The sequence below is a fragment of the Pangasianodon hypophthalmus genome, chromosome 11 (assembly GCF_027358585.1).
Source record: "Pangasianodon hypophthalmus isolate fPanHyp1 chromosome 11, fPanHyp1.pri, whole genome shotgun sequence".
In the NCBI taxonomy this organism is placed as follows: domain Eukaryota; kingdom Metazoa; phylum Chordata; class Actinopteri; order Siluriformes; family Pangasiidae; genus Pangasianodon; species Pangasianodon hypophthalmus.
This window is the reverse complement of record NC_069720.1, coordinates 18983054-19001269: the sequence shown is the minus strand read 5'-3', so window position 1 is coordinate 19001269 and position 18216 is coordinate 18983054. Positions and strand designations below refer to the sequence as shown.

The 18216-nt window shown below is 40.8% G+C and overlaps 1 protein-coding gene and 1 long non-coding RNA gene across 2 annotated transcripts in view; one reads left to right on the top strand and one right to left on the bottom strand.

The window, feature by feature from the left end:
• The window catches only part of ttll7 (tubulin tyrosine ligase-like family, member 7), a 58296-nt gene that overhangs the window by 19893 nt on the left and 20187 nt on the right, over positions 1-18216 (bottom strand). The window contains exons 9-14 of the mRNA XM_053238108.1: positions 15509-15667; positions 5915-6009; positions 4567-4714; positions 3803-3876; positions 2211-2346; positions 36-122 (exon numbers count right to left, since the gene is read on the bottom strand). Coding sequence (XP_053094083.1) covers positions 36-122; positions 2211-2346; positions 3803-3876; positions 4567-4714; positions 5915-6009; positions 15509-15667 — 699 coding nt within the window. The remainder of the gene's footprint in view (positions 1-35; positions 123-2210; positions 2347-3802; positions 3877-4566; positions 4715-5914; positions 6010-15508; positions 15668-18216) is intronic.
• On the top strand, positions 1580-14531 carry LOC113530379 (uncharacterized). The gene is made up of 3 exons (XR_003403144.3): positions 1580-2202; positions 6573-6751; positions 6955-14531. It is a non-coding gene; the product is annotated as an uncharacterized LOC113530379 (long non-coding RNA).

The window sequence follows — 18216 nt, the reverse complement described above, 5'->3', positions numbered from 1 at the left end:
AGAAAGAGCTTGGTGTACTTGAAAAGGCAACTTACCTTCACTCCTCTCTGCCTGGATGTCTTTCCCATCAACTTCTCATCATCCAACTCACACTGCTCCAGCAGATCCAAGATGTCCTCTTCCTATAAACATACGACCCAGAAATGTCATATTTAAACGATGGTCATATGAAATGTTTGACCAAAGACTTGCTGACTTTTGTTGAGGACACAAACAAGGTGTTCTACATCAATGTGCTAGATCATACAGGTGTTTCTTTCGCTTAGTCTGGATTAATGCACTCAACTAGCTAACTAGACCACCATTTGTTATTACATTTTGTTAGCTACCACCTTTTAGCTTAGTCAGCTAGGTTTCAGCTTTTACTTGTTGGTGGGCTAGCTAATAAATTAATGATTTGTCCTCCCTGATCATAACAGCAAAATAAACAAAATGTTCCATACAATGAAATATTATAACTGACTGCAAACAGATTTTTAATTGAGATGATTAATTATTTAAGGGTTTAGTACATTATAATTTTGAGGCATGTGCAAGGATGTGTCCATGATTGCAGTGCCAATTCCATGGCTGTAACTTTTAAAAATTAAACCCTTTTTTAAAATAATTTTCAATATTGAATCTAAGAAAACGTGCATTTAAACATTCAAAAAACATGTTAACCCATCTCAGGCAACAATCCATTTTTTTCTTTGCCGACAGTGGTTTTACAGTGGTTTTAGCAAAAAAAAAAAAAATGTGGTTAACTAGTTAACCATACAAATAACATGTGGACATTATGGACATAATTTACTTAAAATGGATTTTTGTAATTAAGAATTAATTTTCAATGTATAATTTATGTAAGATGGTTGTACTATCAAAATGCACTCCTCAGTTAATATAATTGAAAATAAAGGAAAAAAAAAAACAACACTTCAAAACACACTTCACCATTTGTTAGCTTTTACAATAAATAATTAAGTGGTAGTTACGGTCATTTGATATAAAGTGGGGCTGAGATGAGCACAGATTGTGTATATAGACTAAATGATGCGTTTTGTGAATGATGAGTAGTTTAGTTTATTCCTCACTATCCAAAAGAAACTGATTGTGAATACACAGTGAATTACATTTTCTAAAACATCCTAAAAACATTTTCTAAAACATAAAATATCACAAAAAAGGCACTCATGAACATTTGACTCCAGCCACCTCGGCAGTTTTATAATGAGAAATACTGCCCGCTGTTCCACAAAAAAGAACGCTCTTGCAGAGTTAACACCGGTAAGCTCCTCACTGATTGGTGCTTCTAGTACAAATGGACATAAGCATGTTCAATTCCAATTCTCACCAGATCTATGCATTGTTTCCTAAATCCAGATTAAAATGCACGGCCAAAGAATGTTCACTTTGCGAGTTAAATGCTAGTTATCTTCTCCCTGTTCGGAAACATTCTAGTGAGTTATGATTAAGGAAGCCGATTCTAGACCATCATTTCTGAACCACCTCTTCGCTTCAAAACTGATGCTTGAATGAGAAAGCAAATTCAGGAGCTAATGTGGTAATGGTACATGCTTGATCAACACTGACTCTTTCCCAAATAAGCCAGATCCACAGATTCCACTCTATAAGAATTGCATGTTTATCCCGCTAAATGTACATAGCAAAGGAGAAGAGATGCCCTGGTCATATCAGTCATTCCGATGCAGTTCTGACTGATCCCACCACAGGCAGCTCAAATTCCATTAAATTGCAGAGTGTGGATGGGCAATACTTAAAGAGGCCCTCCAACAACGCAGCACGCTGATGCGCCTGACCTGACATATTCCTGCCTTGAAAATCCTCTTCAAACATCCAAATATTTCAGAGAAGTGGCATGGTACAATAATGAACTCAAGGTGAATAAAGAATTAAGACAGAGGCCAAAGAAAAAAAAAGAGCAAAAAGGCAGGCACTCCTTGGAACAAAAAGGGTTGTGTTGAGTCTTTAAAACATCATGCTCACTATGGACTGGAAAGCCTTAGACTTGGGCAACGAGGTCGTGATAGGAAACATAAGGAGGAGCCACAACAGTATCTTGCAACATTTCCTTTCTTCTCTTGCTATTTTCTAGCTGAAGGGAAATTCTAAATACAGAGAAGGAAAAAGGGAGACACAGAGAGAGAGCAGAGATAGAAGAGAGGGGGAAAGAGAGAGAATTCTGAGCCAGCTGAGACTCAGGTACATGCCTTCATTCGTTTCAGAGGATTATTCATTTCCTTTTGAAGTGAGGCTGCTCGCCCAGCGAGGAACGTCTGAAAGGCAACCGAGAGGAGGCCCTCATACTTCTCCAAGAGCAGCTTGTCATCTGGGGGGTAAATACGTCTGTAAGCAAAGAGAGAAAGAGAGAGAAAGGCAATAGAGAGTGAGTGAGGAGAATGCACCTGCTTATCATATTATTTAAACAATTCTCAATCACTCTTTTGACACCAGCATTAGTATTAAAGTAATGACTAATGACTAAGGCTTGATGCAGCTGCAGCACAGCTGTTGGAAGGAACTACACAGGGTAATGTTTTGATATGAGTAACATGTAAACCTTCGATTTTATCTACATCACACATCTTGAAATTACATGTACTTCTCATGTTATGACATTAATCTATAGAAACAAAAAGGTGGTAGGAATGATAAGTACTATCTGTTAGAGTTACAGATTTTTGCCTTCTGTTCTGCTAACATTTGAACATGCTCTTCAGTTAGGAGCTCAGCCAGCTGCAGCATAATCAAGGGATCAAGTAATGTAAATGTTAAGATCCTTGGATAAAGCTCTAAAATCCATTAAGGCCTGCATATGTACATTATAGCCAAACTTGTGTGGCAGCAAAAACCTATTAGAGGCGCGTGAGCCTTTGACTCTTTACGCCTCGCCTTGTGCATATGGCGCGTTTAAATCTTGGTCTGCCCCACATATTTCCCGAGCTTTTTTAATGTTTCAGCATCTTTTTGAGGTGTTTTTATTAGGATAGAGATGTAGGGAATAGAAATTACATCAGCTGGAAAACAACCTATTTAAGAACCAGATTCACTCCCCATGCTTCCTCTGTGCTTTTTAAGTGGTGGCGTTATTCCAGAGCGACTCATCACAATTACTCATCGAGCAGTGTGATAAATGCTACAGACACTAAATGGCTTTGGCCCCTCTTTGAAGCAGGTTCCCCGTACCTGAACTCCGTTCCAGTAAATGGAAAAAAGGTTAGTTGGGAGACTCATCTAATGAGGGCCGCCTTAATCAAGTCCCAGTGCCGCTTCCCAATTGGGGGGTCTTCATTAGGCAGCACCAGACGCTCGGCATTCGAGTGTAACAAACAGAGAGCAGCAATGGTAATAAAGCCCAGGGCACTACCGTGGTGTACAGCAAGCACTTCTTTTAAGCAAAAGAGCATTGGTGATGAGCAAAGGATGAGGTGAAGCCAAACCACCCCTGACTTGTCTTCTGAAGCAGGCATCTGCTCATCTGACAGGCGAATATTAAAAATTGATGATCCCTGTTCTCAGTGGCCTCACGTAAGAGAAAAGCTCCTGATACTTTGGCATAACATGCCGCGGGTCTATGTATGTGCATGTTTAAGTGAGTGTGCATACCAAGGGGCAATAAATTCAGGCCCTGACCGCTGTCTTTTCTCATTTCAGGCCTCTACAGCTTTCTCCCTCCTTTTCTGAACTGGGCCGTGTAGCTCTACTTTCTCTGGTGCTTTATTCTCCTGGGAGCACCCTGCTCCTTAGCTGACCTCATAAATGTAAGAAGCATCCCACAGGAGGAGATGCTCCCATGGCCTACCTGTAGTTCCCCAGATGACGCTTTTCGTACTCCTCCCTGGAGATCTGCTTGCGAACCTGGGCCAGCCTCTCTTTCTAAAACAAAAATGGACAAAGATGAGGTCCTAAGAAAGAGTCCAACTCATGTGCATGCTTATTTCGACAAACAACAACATCAGACGTCTACTTACCCTATGAGAGGCGCCTTAATGAAGTCAAGTATCAGAGAATGAACAAAGAGCTGAATGCAAAAATCTCCCTCTCCCTTACACTTGTTAATACGGACAGTCGAATCATAATTCATATGGATTTAAGTCCCACATTCCCATTTTAATACATCAAAAACGGTAATTGTGAAAAGGTCAGATGGTCAATTTGCAGTGGAGCAGCAGGGTGCCTCCAATTATAGTCACTGATCTCTGCTAAACACTAGAACATGATCGCTTGCTGAAGCCCCCCCACTTGATCCCACGCTCTTACCCTCTTATGCACTTTTCGCCCTGGCCTTTGAAAATACCACCTACCTGCGGCAATTTTACATTCATTCATCACATCATACAATAAAGCTTGGCCCGAAAGACCAATCAAGAGCCGGACCGGTGCACAGAGCACGTCTTGCAGAACTGCCACTTAAAAGTTTGAAACGTATCGCCTCTGTAATTTCTGAACATGAATAATTAAGTACTACATCGTCGCCCTGTACTGCCAACGAAGCATTACGTGTGTGCCTGGGGAGAAGTTTTAGAGAAAGTTACTGCAAGAAAAAAAAATTATATTACGCCTCACCAGCTCTTCTTTCCTCCGCTCCAGCGTGAGGCGCTGCTTTTCCCACTCAGATGAACCTGCTGAAAGTTTCTTCATGGTGCCCTGGCCGTAGAGGCGTCGCTGCGCCTCGGCCTTCTGCTGAGCCAGGTTTCGTCGCTTATCACTCGCTCTGTGAAGAAAAAAAATGTAAATGTGACAAAAGACTACAAATGGCTGCGAATTTATACATCTCAGCAGATTTGCTGTTAAAAGGCCCAGCACTTTTTTTCTTCACTAACTGGAGCTTTATTTTTGCTGTTGTTCTCAGACTGCCTAAGGTCACTGAATTCTGAGTCTCTTTTGTTTGAAGTGCAGGACTTAATGCTTTCAAGTTCTCTTTATATCCCTAATGCTAGCAGAACTAACCCACCGAGCCACTGTATTACTATTTCCAAGCACTGAAGACGTCATGCTAACTTTCCGGAATGGGGAAGACAGGTCGCTCGGGCACTGAGGATATACTGCCTGTTTAATGGCGCAATGCATTGGCTTTCAAGTCAGAATGACTCTTAGTCTGGAAATCCGCAGAGCTGCACTAAACGTCTGGAGAGGCTAGAATGAATTCACTCTGACACTGGGATCACAATGCATCTTGGTTCCTTTACACTTGAAACACGATCCTGTGAGCTGCAGAGCGTTCACGTCCTCTTATGTCCTGATGTAGTGCCAGTGCTGCTTTGGAGGGCTATATTTAGGACACAAGAGTCCAAGCTTAGAGGTCAGGCCTGAGATGATCAATCAGCCTGGACTGTGTTTACTACCTGGGGACTGTTGTCTTTGCGCACACACATACACAAACAAACGTGGATAAATTCACACACAGTTTGCACAGACGGTATACGGTACGCATTATGTCCTGTATGCAAATGATTAATTAATGTATACAGTCACGCAGAAGGCATCTTCAATGCTACATATCAAATTACACATACAAATACACACGATCCCGATCACTTACAAACACAAACAGGAACACACACTTACAGGAATCTGCACAATTGTTAAAAGGGAGTTAGTGGGCTTTAGAGAACACAATGCTGGGGGATTACTCCACAATCTGTTACTTATACCTACACCTAATAAACAAGCACAAGCAAGCATGCATTAAAGTCTTACACAGACTCTAATGCCTGAAATAATCAGGATGCTCCTAAACATCAAAAGAGGCTTGATCCTTTAAAGATGAACTCAAGCTAATCGATAAAAATGAAAACACTCCATAAGCCTGAACGTGTGCCTTTCAGTTAACATCCTCCTCTCTCTTAAACACTGTTACTGAGAGGGAATACTGAGTGGAAATAAAAGAGTAGAAAGACACTTTACAGCCTACCTGATGTTCAGCAGTTTCAGGGCGTTGAGCAAGACGCCCCGCTTCACATCATAATCAATCTTCTGATCTGTTCCAAAACTCGGAGCTCGATTGATCTGGAAAGAAATACAAGAGTGTATTTTTTGTGGCTATAACATTTCTTTCTTCCCTACATTCCCAGGAAACAGTAGTGAACACTGTAGTGAAGGAGAAGCTTTTCTAGGGTGCTTGGGGTCAAACTGGCCTTTGACCTCGTCTCTGCATACATCCTGTCGACCTGGGGGCAGCTGTCACTTGAGAGTTAGCATCTCCTGTCAATCAGCAGCATAGCCTCACTCTCTCTTTTCCTGTCACTTACCTCCTTTTCCTCTCAGCATCCTTGTTTATAACCAACTGCTGAAAACTACTCTAGGCGTGATCTGCATCGCATAACAAACTACTATATCAGGAGACTGTATCGTGTTCTCTGCTAATAAGGGGCGCCATTGGAAGTCGATAACTTCTCCACACACACACACACACACACACACACACACACACACAAAAAAAAAAACCCTCCAGAATCTTATAATAACCTTCCTTTTCTTTTTAGCAGGTAAACAGTTGTCAAGCCAATGAATTCAGGTATCAAGTGTTATTTGTAACATGCCAAAATCAATTCTTTGCTCTGTCTCTCCAGATGGCCCGAGAGCTGCTGGGTGTAACAAAAGGACTGAAGGAGTACACTGATTGAATTGCTGGCCAGTGGAAAAAAAAGAGAGAGGTCAAATAACAGTGGAAGTGCCACCTCTCAGCACAAGCGCTAAGACACTACCATCTGACACATTCTTCTGGAAAATTTCTCGCAACAGAATACTGGTGAATGTTTTTCTACTACAAGACTTAAGAGAAACAAAAATATTTCAAACCCTTTTTTTTTTGCGCATGATCTGAATGTATGAGTGCAGTGAAATCCATTCACAGCGTCAATGCCAATTCTCTTAATTCATCTCAGAACAGTGTGAAAGGAATCCACAAACAGGCTATCGTGTTTTTTTCTCTTTCTCTTCAAACACGTTTAGTGCGTTTCACCGGCTGTGAGTGTTTAAGAGGGCCACAGGGGCAGCGTGGACACGCACAACAGTGGCAGATCGGGACACAGAGTAAAAAAGCTGGTGAAAAGAGCAACCCAGCTGCATCCCTCCTCCTATGCGGCCACGGCTACACAAAGCCTTCCAGTTCCCTGGATAATTCAAGCCCTGGCTGGATGCTAATCCCACAAAGGTGCTTAGTGATGTGTGTCCAGCTTAGAAGTGAGCTGTAAGATAATATTTACATCACAACTGAGTGCCAGGCGCAAATAAAAGGAGAGAGGCCCGGCAATGGTGAGCTAAATCAACGAATTTACTGTACCAGATGTAACCTTAGCAGCGGTCTCTCTCTCTCTCTCTCTCTCTCTCTGTGTGGATGCTTTGAGCTATGCAACCTTACCCACACAAATGGCTCGACTCACAAACCAACAAAGAGGGTTCATCAAGTTTGGCAACCCAGGTGTGTTGCACATTTACCATGGCAGGTATAAAGAACAGCTCTTTTTCAACTTTTATAATTCCTGATAATTCCAAAAACAGTGGATTTCACAGCAGCTCTCTGGGAGTCGTCATAGTTTTCCAGGTCAGACACAGCGCAAGATTGTGTATGGCAGAGCATTTGAACTTCTTTTCACTCTAATTCATAGGCCACATCTATCAGTGTGCGATCAGGCCCAGCTCGCGAGGAGGAAGCCGAGCAGGTCTGAGGTTAATGAATCCCTGTAGTTGGTATAAACCTCAGCGCTCAATTGTTTAGGCATCTTTGACAAGGGCTTTAAAGGCCATGTTTGACCAGACCTTTTTATTAAATAAATTTGTCAAAAGATGTTGATCATTTTTTGTGTAATTAAAAAATAAATAAATAAAAAAATTTAGTATGGACAAACACATAATAATGTAACAGGAAACAGGCAGGAAAAAAAAGAAAGTATAATTTTTTTGGCAGTTTTCCCAATCTGTATTTTTAAAACCCAGTCCAATTAACAGCATGCTTTAGGGGTAAACTATACTGACTGAGTCTTTAGTTACCACCTCCCCACCTGAATATGTCTGGCTTTGATGCATAAATAACCTGTCAGTGATCTCAGGGACCAGTGGTGAGAGACGAAGCTTCAATGATTCAATTTCTCTGCGCGATTAGTCCCACATGTATGAGGCTTTTGGTTCGAGTTTACTTTGATCTACTTGTGGGCTAACGATTTTGATTAGTGTTCTTCGAGCGCAGATGCAGAGTCACAGCATGAGCTAAATTTTACAAGATTTGATTTGAATATTCCTGTTGAGGAAATCAAGGAAATAAACGCGAGCATAAATTTTGCACACTTTGACCGCCAAAGATGCAAAACAAATATTTGCGAGGAACACAAAAGATCGCAGAGGAATATTTTAAAAACTTGATATGTAATATTTATCTTTAGAAAGATCATCATATCCTTGCCCATGTTAGAATAAACAAACATTGCTTTCTTGGATTCTCAGGGAGCAAAACACACAACGGTACCGAAATACCGACTGCCAAATAGACCAACTGCTGCAATGCAAATCAGAGAGTGGAAAGAGAAGGCCGCTACAGCCGGGTGCCCTACGAAAACCTTTGCAGCTCCCATTTCACATCGTTATCAATCATTTTTTTGTTCCTTCGCTGCATTTCAAGTGGCTAATTCCAGCACTGAAACCCAATAGCTGCCGCCTGTGCATTTTAAAGGTCAGGGAGCTAGCCAACCTGCAGCCCTTGAGGTCACCTATACCATACGGCTGGGAAGGCTTCCACACACACATTTACACATAGTCTAGGACAAACACACACACGCTAACACTCACACAAACACTCACACACACACACAGACAGTCTCTTGGGCTGCACAAACCCATGGCCAAATGATAAATAGCAGTATGGCTGTCATGGCTCTTCTGCTGCATTGCCCATCTTTAAGGTGTCTATTTCTTCAGAAAGTACAGTAAAAGTATAATTTAGTTTTTGTGTGAGTACAGATAAAGACAGACAGATGAATGGATGGCTGCTATCATTCTTTAATAAATCTCCCAATGGCACCACATGGGAAAGCTAAACACTGCCATCTAGAGTTATTGAACTCATCAAAACGCAGCACAGCCACTTGTATAGATGAATCAAAAGCTGAGGAATGGAAATGATTTGCTTAATGGTAAATGTACACAGAAGAACTAGCATACACAGGAAACACGACCTTATAATATTATGCACTTTTTGTATAATTTATGATCACTATGCTTAATTGCAAAATACATCCGATATAAAAGAATCTGAAAATTTTGTTTCATGCATGAATTCTTAATGTTCAGAAAGCATGCATAACCAAATTCCAGTTTGAACATTTCTGACTGAAAATAATTCTTTTTGTGTCAGAATTGCTGAAATCCACTCCAATTCAAATTAAAGAATTTGTAAAATGGTATCTGTAGGAGTGGGTTTCAGCAATTATAATTAGATTTGCATATAGACATACAAACGAAAACAAGGCCAATTTCTTTGAGAGAATGTGTCAGCTTTGTAGCTGTGTGTCATCTGAAAGCACGCACGTCCGGGCTGCATGTTGCAACAAGGGGGAATTGGCCGTCAGAAGGTTGCAGAGACAGCCGTAAGATCAAACGGGCGCGTCTGAGTGCACCTTCAAATGGGCCTCTGTTTGTGTACACTCTCTGATCCAGATCACTTCCATTCATTCGCTCGCTCTACACGGGAAGAAAGAGCCGAGGTCTGGCTTATGTCGCCTTTCAAGGGAAAAGGTGACCAAGCTCATCTTGAAATGATCAGGGTGGGAATGGGAGAGAGAGAAAAAGAGAGATGGAGAGGAAGAAAAGAAAGATAGAAAGGAACTGAGATGAGATAGGGAGGCACTTTGGCCACTCGGTAGGTACCATCCCTGTAAATGCTTCTGACTCATGGCTCCTTCAACGGCTGCCAATCACCTACAAACACACTCCACACCCTCTCCCGCAGGGTGGCAATTAGGCCACATCTCCTGAAACCCTAATAACTGTGCATTTTCTACACCTCACAAACCTAGCAACACATTGTGCTGTGTTTAATTGCCATTGAGTATGTGGTGGCCAAAAGAAGCAGGGATGTGACCATGTGTGCAGAGGTCATGTGCTCTGGACAATGACTGAAAAGTTTGATTGCCGATTTAATAACTGTTGTGCATTGTGTGTGTGTGTGTGTGTGTGTGTGTGTGTGTGTGTGTGTGTAAGCATGCTTTTATATCTTGGTGGGGAAAATCTGACAGTTTTGATCTTCTGCAGATGTTTGGATGGACTGTAGGAGGAGACAGCTTTTCTTGACAAAAACTGCAGCTTTTATTTAAAAAAAAAACCCTAAAAGAGCCAAAAGGTTACTTTTTTCTTACTGAGGTTAAGGTTAAGCCTTAATTAGTTACATTAATAATCATGTCAAAGGAAGGACCTGACAAGGATAGCAAGACATTCTTGTGTGTGTGTGTGGGTGGGTGTTTGTGTGTGTGTACGGGGCGGCCTGTTTTTATGTCTTGGTAGGAATCTGACAGTCTTGTCCCTGTCAAAAAAAAATAAAAGAGCCAAAAGTTCCTCACAAGGATAGTGATTTTGTGTGTGTGCATGTGTTTTTATATCTTGGTGAAAACCAAATGACCTCACAAGGACAGGCACCCTCCTGTCACTGAGGACAAAGACTCCCACCAACCCTTCTACAGATATAATTACTGTATTGGTTGAAAAAAATTCTTTTTCCCCTGTATTTGTATGTGCATGTATGTGCATGTGCGTGCATGTGTGTGTGTGTGTTACTATTCAGCAAAGTAATCTGTGCTTTAATGAGGCTGAGCGCTGCAAGGGGTCTACCACCCCTGTACGGCAGGCCTGTAAAAGCCGCCACGCAAAATTCATAACCATAATAAACCCCCCTCCCAGCCAGAGTCCACCCTCATGGACCTGGGACACATTATTGTGAATGTATATTTTATCTGGCTTTCTCTCTGCCTTTCTCCCTCTTTGTCTATCTTCCTCTGTCCCTCAATCTTTCTGTGTACACTGAATATCTCCCTTTCCTTTTGCCTTTGCATTATTCATCATGCCAGCTTAACAGCTCCAGTGTGACCGGCTTCTGCAAAGACTTGGAAAAAAAGGAGGGGAGGGAAAAAAACAGAGAGTGGGCCCAGGGGGCAATGATATCAGTGTTGCACCGCAGCATTTGACTAATGGGTGTTCGCGTCCCTCCGGAATCCTCCTGACCTCTGGAGGGGGCTATCCTTCCTAGCAACATAGGCCTGAATCACATCGCCCTGAAAATTAGCATGCCAACAGCAGCAGTCACTAAAGAACCAAACAACAGTGGCTAACCACATCTAGTGGAGAAACTGAGGCTTCTCGAGTTACGCTGTTTGGGCGTCCTCACTCATGTAAATGCCCCAAATGTTTTGAATGTCAAAGGGAGGTAAAAGCGGTTGTCAAAAACCCAGGGAATTAAGATAAGGATCGTAACAAAACCTGCCTTTTCTCTCCGCGCGGCACAATGCCGTGTGTCTGACGAGCTTGAACGTTTTGCCGAGCTGCTCTGCCTCCTATCGTGTTCCCGTCATACATCTGACGAAGAGAGAAGCACTACGGAATAATTTTAGCAGGTGTATGCTTGGAAGCTCCATGCAAATATTATAATGTGTTTTAAATAAAACTCTTGGATTTTTTTGGCTTCAGTTCAAGTAGTTAATACTGCTATGCGAGTGGTATTCTTGTTAGTCTGTCTGCTTGCGTACATTTACAAAACCGTAATGGCTGATGATATTGAGAAATAAATCTGAATTAAGCCTAAAAGGCTAAAAAAAAAACATAATTACTTTGTAACATAATTACCGAGTTTAATGTGAAGGACATTTCCTTGAAATATGTGCCATGCAAGAGGGGAAAAAAAAAATCCTGTTCTACATTTACACATCATCTACCTTTCAGATGAGTGTGCATATGTGCACAAAATTGATTTGGGACATAGTTTTGTTCCCTCGTTAGGTTCGCTTGCACTCGGGAGTTCGCAGGCTGTCTGAAGCCAGGCAGGAAAAGGGCCTTGCTAACACCATTAGAGGCTGAGGGCTGGGACTGCTATCAGAGCGGCTGCCTAATCTAGGCTGACACCAATCAGGCAAGCCAAGACTCTGTGATGGAAACCATCTGCACAAGAAAAGGGAAATAAATAATGCCTTGGAAATAATAATAACAACAACAACAACAACAATAATAATAATAATAACAAAAACAACAACGATAATAATAATAATAATAATAATAATAATAATAATGATAGTATTACTTTAATTATTCATCAATTATTCATTTTTTTTTTATCACAGTATTCACAACACAATTTTTTGTGGAAATCCCTATGTATACATTTATTACTATTATGAATATTAATATTGCTTTTAACTTAAATTACATTTTATAATAGTTAGAATATAGAATTTTCGTTAGTCATAACGTGATTATTGTGCTAGCTAAACATTATTAATCCATTATGTATGTTATAACAGTGCTCAAACTAATATGTCTCTCCCCTGTTTTAAAAGTTACTTGTTGTCTCCTGAGTTTGGAAGTGTCTCCTGACTAATCTCTCGAAATCGGAAATAAATGTGTACTGCTGTAAATGTAGCGTGAAAGAGAAACAGCTTTTTTTCCCCCTCTGTGCAGAACTTGCGGGGATGTTAATTGATGACAGTTTGCGGTGGGCTGCTAGTAGCACCAAGAGATCATTAGCATCGAAGTGTAACAACTGTATCTACCACTGTTTGCACTCTTCCCCATTCACAGAGACTCTAAGACCTACGAGGACCCAGTCTGTGAACTCCAGCTTCATTCAGCATTCAGCCAACATGGCCACGGTCTGAAAACTACAAGTCTCAACCAAAGAAACCAGAGAAAAACAATCCATGCGTGTTTAAACTTTCAAGCTTCTATGAAGAATTTATTAGGAGTTTATGAAAAAGTAGAAAAATGCAGGAAAAAAAACTTTTTTTTAATAATAAAAATATTTACTATTTAGAAGGCAGCTCATATCCTGGAGTCAATTGGAGGGGAAAGGAAAAGGGTAGAAGCAGGATTTTTTTTTTTTTTTTTAAGCACTTTGGGTTAAAGGATTTGGGTCATGCTTTAACTGGCTGACATCGGTGTGGGACAGAAAGAAAACCTGACATGGAATATTCAGAAACAAGCATGCCATAAATCCATAACACCCCTCACCACCACCACCACTACTACCCACCCATACACACACAAAACTAAAAAAAGAAAGAATTCTAGCAATCGTGGGCCCCAGCCATTGCTGAAATTACAGTCCTGACCTACATTTTTTGTGAGTCTGAGAGAAAGAGAAACAGACAGAGAGAGAGTGAGAGAGAGAGACAGAGAAAAAGAGTGGAACGTAGCATAAGCAATATTACCCTCATGTTTACGTGATTAGTCGCATCCTGTTTATCACTACTATCTTAAAAGAGACTCAGTTTTTTAACGAGATGCTCCAGACAGCCTTCTGCCTCTAATCTTCAGCTTCCACATACCTGAAACATGTGCTGCACCCCATTCCAGCTTTACAGCTCACATATACACACTTAAAGGGTGAAGAATTTCAGATTAAAAATTTATCAGGAAATAAAAACACTTCAGGCACTGACTATACTACCCGTTTTCTCTATTCAGTTGCCCAAAGACTGTAAAATTACTGTACATTTAGGAGCTCTAATCTCAATACAAACAACATTCAAGGTAAAAGTTCCATTTATCACATCTATTTCCGCAACACAGACTTTTTCTAGTATATCTACAATAAATAAATGTATGTGTAATTTTATATATAAGCAGAACAGCTAGGAAATAACGGCAGTGTACTTCAGTGGCTGTAGTAAAAGCTTAAGCACAGTACATAGAGTTTCCAGAGAAACAGGATTTTGCTTGCACAGCTAATGAAAGATTTTTCTCCTGTTTCTCTGGAACCTTTGTGTAATATGCATAATCATAAACTTACTACATCTGCTGGTTCTCTGCACATTCTTCTTCTTCCTGATATGTAGAACACTTTAATAGGAACACCTGCTCATTCATGCAATTATCAGCCAATCATATGTCAGAAGCACAATGCATAAAGTCATGCAGGTCAAGAGCTTCAGTTAATGTTCACATCAAACATCAGAATGGGGAAAATTTTGATCTCAGTGACTTTGACCTTGGCATGGTTGCTGGTGCCAGACAGGCAGAAACGCCCCGTTGATGATAGAGGTAGAGGAGAATGGCCAGGTTAGTTCCAGCTGATCGGACAGGTATTGTATCACAAATAATGACTCTTTACAGCCATACTGAACAGAAAAGCATTTCAGAATGCAGAATATACCCAACCTTGAGGCAGATGAGTTACACAAGCAGAGGACCACATTGGGTTCCACTCCTGTTAGTCAAAAACAGTAATCTGAGACTACACTGGCACAGGCTCACCAAAACGGGACAGATGAAGATTAGAATAAGACCAAGAGTAAACGCTTTTCCAATGTTCAAATGTCCCAGTTAGGTCCCATTCGTAGATTTAGTGTTAATATTAATCTAGATATATTACTATCTATAACTATCTAGTATTTTTTTTTCTCTATTCAAGACTTTGTTGAAATAATAAATATTTGTAATACCTTTTAGTTTCACCAGATTATTTTAGGACAGGTGTTTGAGAGGACACACCTGAGTGGATGTACTGAACTCGTATCACCATGATTAGACTGACAGAGACTTTATTCATACGTCAGAGACGCTGCTGTGTCAAACACACTGAGCTGGTTCTATAAACAGGTTACAGGTTGTTACGATATTTTTGACGTGCGTAAGTAATATTACAGCTAAATTACCTAACCAAAAACTGGATGCCAGATGGTTTCCTTCTCCCTATACTACATTTACTATAAATACTGGCTTACGCAGCATTCCTGTATACTGGCTTGTAGTGTACTACAGGAAGCTGTCTGGAATTGAGACTTGGGTTCATTCATTCATTCACCTTCAGTTGTTGCTTTATCCTAGGTAGGTTCAGGACCCGCAGCCTATCCTTGGAACACTGGGTGCTACACAGTTGGGTGGATGAGATGCCATCACAGGGCATCATGCGCGCGCGCACACACACACACACACATACACAGACATTCACATACTCATTCACACCTGGGGGCAATTTAGCATACCCAATCCACCCACCGCCATGTTTTTGGAAGGTGGGAGGAAACCGGAGATCCCAGACAAAACCCACAGAGACATGGGGGAGAACATGAAAAACTCCACATAGACAGTAAGATGAGATCAGGATCAAAATGGAGTACATATCTGTGATGTTGACATTAACAGCAACCTTTCTATCTCTCACCTGCCCCGCCTCCACACACAGATACCTGGGACCTGCCCCTATAGTACACTTTTCTTTTTCTGCAGAAAAGTCAGGGACGAGCAGAAATCAAGAATGGACATACTCTTGAAATCTAAGTGCAACAAAACAAAATAAGAATAACATCTGTACCTCCAGCAGCCACGGCTTGAGCTTGCGGTCAAGGATGATATCAAAGCCGAGGACCTCGAAGCAGACGCTGTCGCTCCCTGGTGGCTGTCCAGGGCGGCACATACGGTATGCATGGAGCACATGAGGCTCGGCCACAATCAGTGTCTTCACCACCAACTCCTGCCATAAAAAAAAGGAAAAAAAAAAAAAAAAAAAAAAATTCAAATTCAGCAATCATGTTCAGTCTTAAAGTAGGAATCTTTCCACACCAATTCATATCTCCTGACTTCAATGTCATGTGAATACCAAGTTTAATGAAGATATGGGTGTGAATCACATACAGAAGATTAAATCATTATCACCATTTAGTAGTACTGATGAATTCTCTTTCAGTGCGTCTTACCAGGAGATCATAACTGAACTACCACTAGACATTTCTAAATCACCGAAAACATAAAAAGACAATGACCCCTCCCCCACCCCCCATTTCCTTTAGAAGTGCTACTGACCCCTTGTTCTATGTACTTCCAAAAGGGAATTGTTCAGCTGCAGTACCACTGTGTGTAAACCTACTGAGTACAGAGCAGCAGTACTGAAGTCTGAGTTCTGGGTTCGTTGGTCTTTCGTCAGAGCCTAAGCATACCAGTGTCTTTTTGGGGGTAGGTGGTTGTGGTTGGGTCTCTGGATATATATAAATGTGTACGTCAGCATGCTTCCTGTGCATAAATGAATTATATTCACTGAATTACCAGTCTATCAGGTACACCAACCTTGTAGCCTTCACTGACCATTGTATCAAGTAAGCCTGCCATATTGGTGCATTTTTTAGGTATACAATTACTGACTATAGTGCATCTGTTGCTATGCACAATGTGTCAACCCCCCACATTAAAGAACCACCAGAGTACCACCGCTGACCATATGTTATTTGGGTGGTGGACCATTGTCAGTGATGATAAATTTTTAGTGCGTGTCTGGTGCTGTAGAGGCATATCAGGCCCAGCAGTCAATCAAAAATATCCAATCAGAAATACCCAGCCAACAGCTTCCTGCTTTCAGAAAATGACATTCAAGAAGGGCTAGAGGATTAACACAAATTGTGCATGAAAAACATGAGCTATAGAGTCAGGGGTTCCCAAACTAGTAACCTCACATGGGGTTACTTGATTTACAAATGGGGTTGTGAGAGAAACACATAATCACCTCTTTTGTTTTATTCATTTTTACAAATTAATATTACAAATATCGCACCAACTATGAAAAAGGATTGTGTGCTACTTATTTGAAATGAGAGTCGAATTCAAACAAGTTACCTTTAAATCAGGAGTGAATATGCTATCTTAGTTTTTTCACTATCCTGACATGCTGCATTAGCGTAGGAGTTCAGAAAAAAAAAGGCTCCATCCTTTTACCTCTGCTAGTTCCTCGGCAACACTGAGTGATTCTGACTCACTGGAACAACAGAAATAAAGAAAATGAATGTTTTCACAAAAATATGATTTTTGAATATGGATTTACAAGTGCTGTAGTAAATAACGAGGAAACAACAATGCCTCATGTTTGGCAGAGTTTTGGTACGCTACAAGAACAGTACCGATTACTGAGATATTTCTTTGAAATTTTCTTTGTTTCCCTTCCAAGCTCCCAGCTGTGTGAAGCTGGATTTTGTGCTCTTGCCTACATTAAGTAATACGTCATAGTATAAAAGGAATAACACACTTTGGGCCATACTGTTACAGGAAAATAATACATGTTGGGGTAACAGTTACTGCATTCTGAAATAGTCTGGAACTTTGAGCCCAACATTTACTGTCTCCACTATTTCTACATTTGATTCATCATTAATACTATTATTAATACTAATATTAACTGGAAAATGGGGAGTGAGAAAAGATGCTCTTACTCTTTGGTTTTATGTCTGAGATTGCGGAATTGTTTTCTCCTATAATACCACTGTAACTGTGCTAACAATATCCCCCTGCGATGGCAGAGCAGCATGCAACCGCTAACTACTCACGGGAATACAGCAACCAACAAATTAGCACCAGATTCACTAAGCACATGACAAATATTCAGTATTCAATGTGAACATATTTAATGTGTTTCGGGATGGAATTTTCTTTTAAAGGACCAGCCTGCTAACTAGCTTGTCATGCATTTGGGTTAAATTACGTTAGGAGCCATTTTCTAGACTGACGGTTTTTCAGGCAACCAAAAGGTGAACTTGCCCTGGGGGCTAGTTAATCAGTATATAATTTGCCCACCCGTTGTCAGTGATTAGTATTTAGTCACAAGTTTAAACAGGACAGGGAGGAATAAATGCTTCAAGGAACAGCAAGAACCAGCCACATGGTGGAAATGTGGCGGGTGTGGCATTTACAACTCGGAAGAATATTCCTCTTTTCTGGAGCAAACAAGTCAAGTGAAACAGCAAACAGACTTGTATATGGCATGAGAACTAGATATCAATATACAATAAATTAAAAGGAAAAACAATAGAATGAGCCATGTGGTCAAAGAGGTGAAAGAAAAAATTAACATACTGACAGGAAATAGAATCTATCTAAGCAGAAGACAAAGAAAAACGGTCATGGAGGGAGGAGTAAAAAGACAATGTTTGCTGGTTATTTACAAAATCCAGCAGGATTTTAAAACCAGTAAAATAGACTAGCAGAAGAAAACGGAAAGCAAGATTCCTAATCGCTGCGTATTCACATATTCACGAGTGT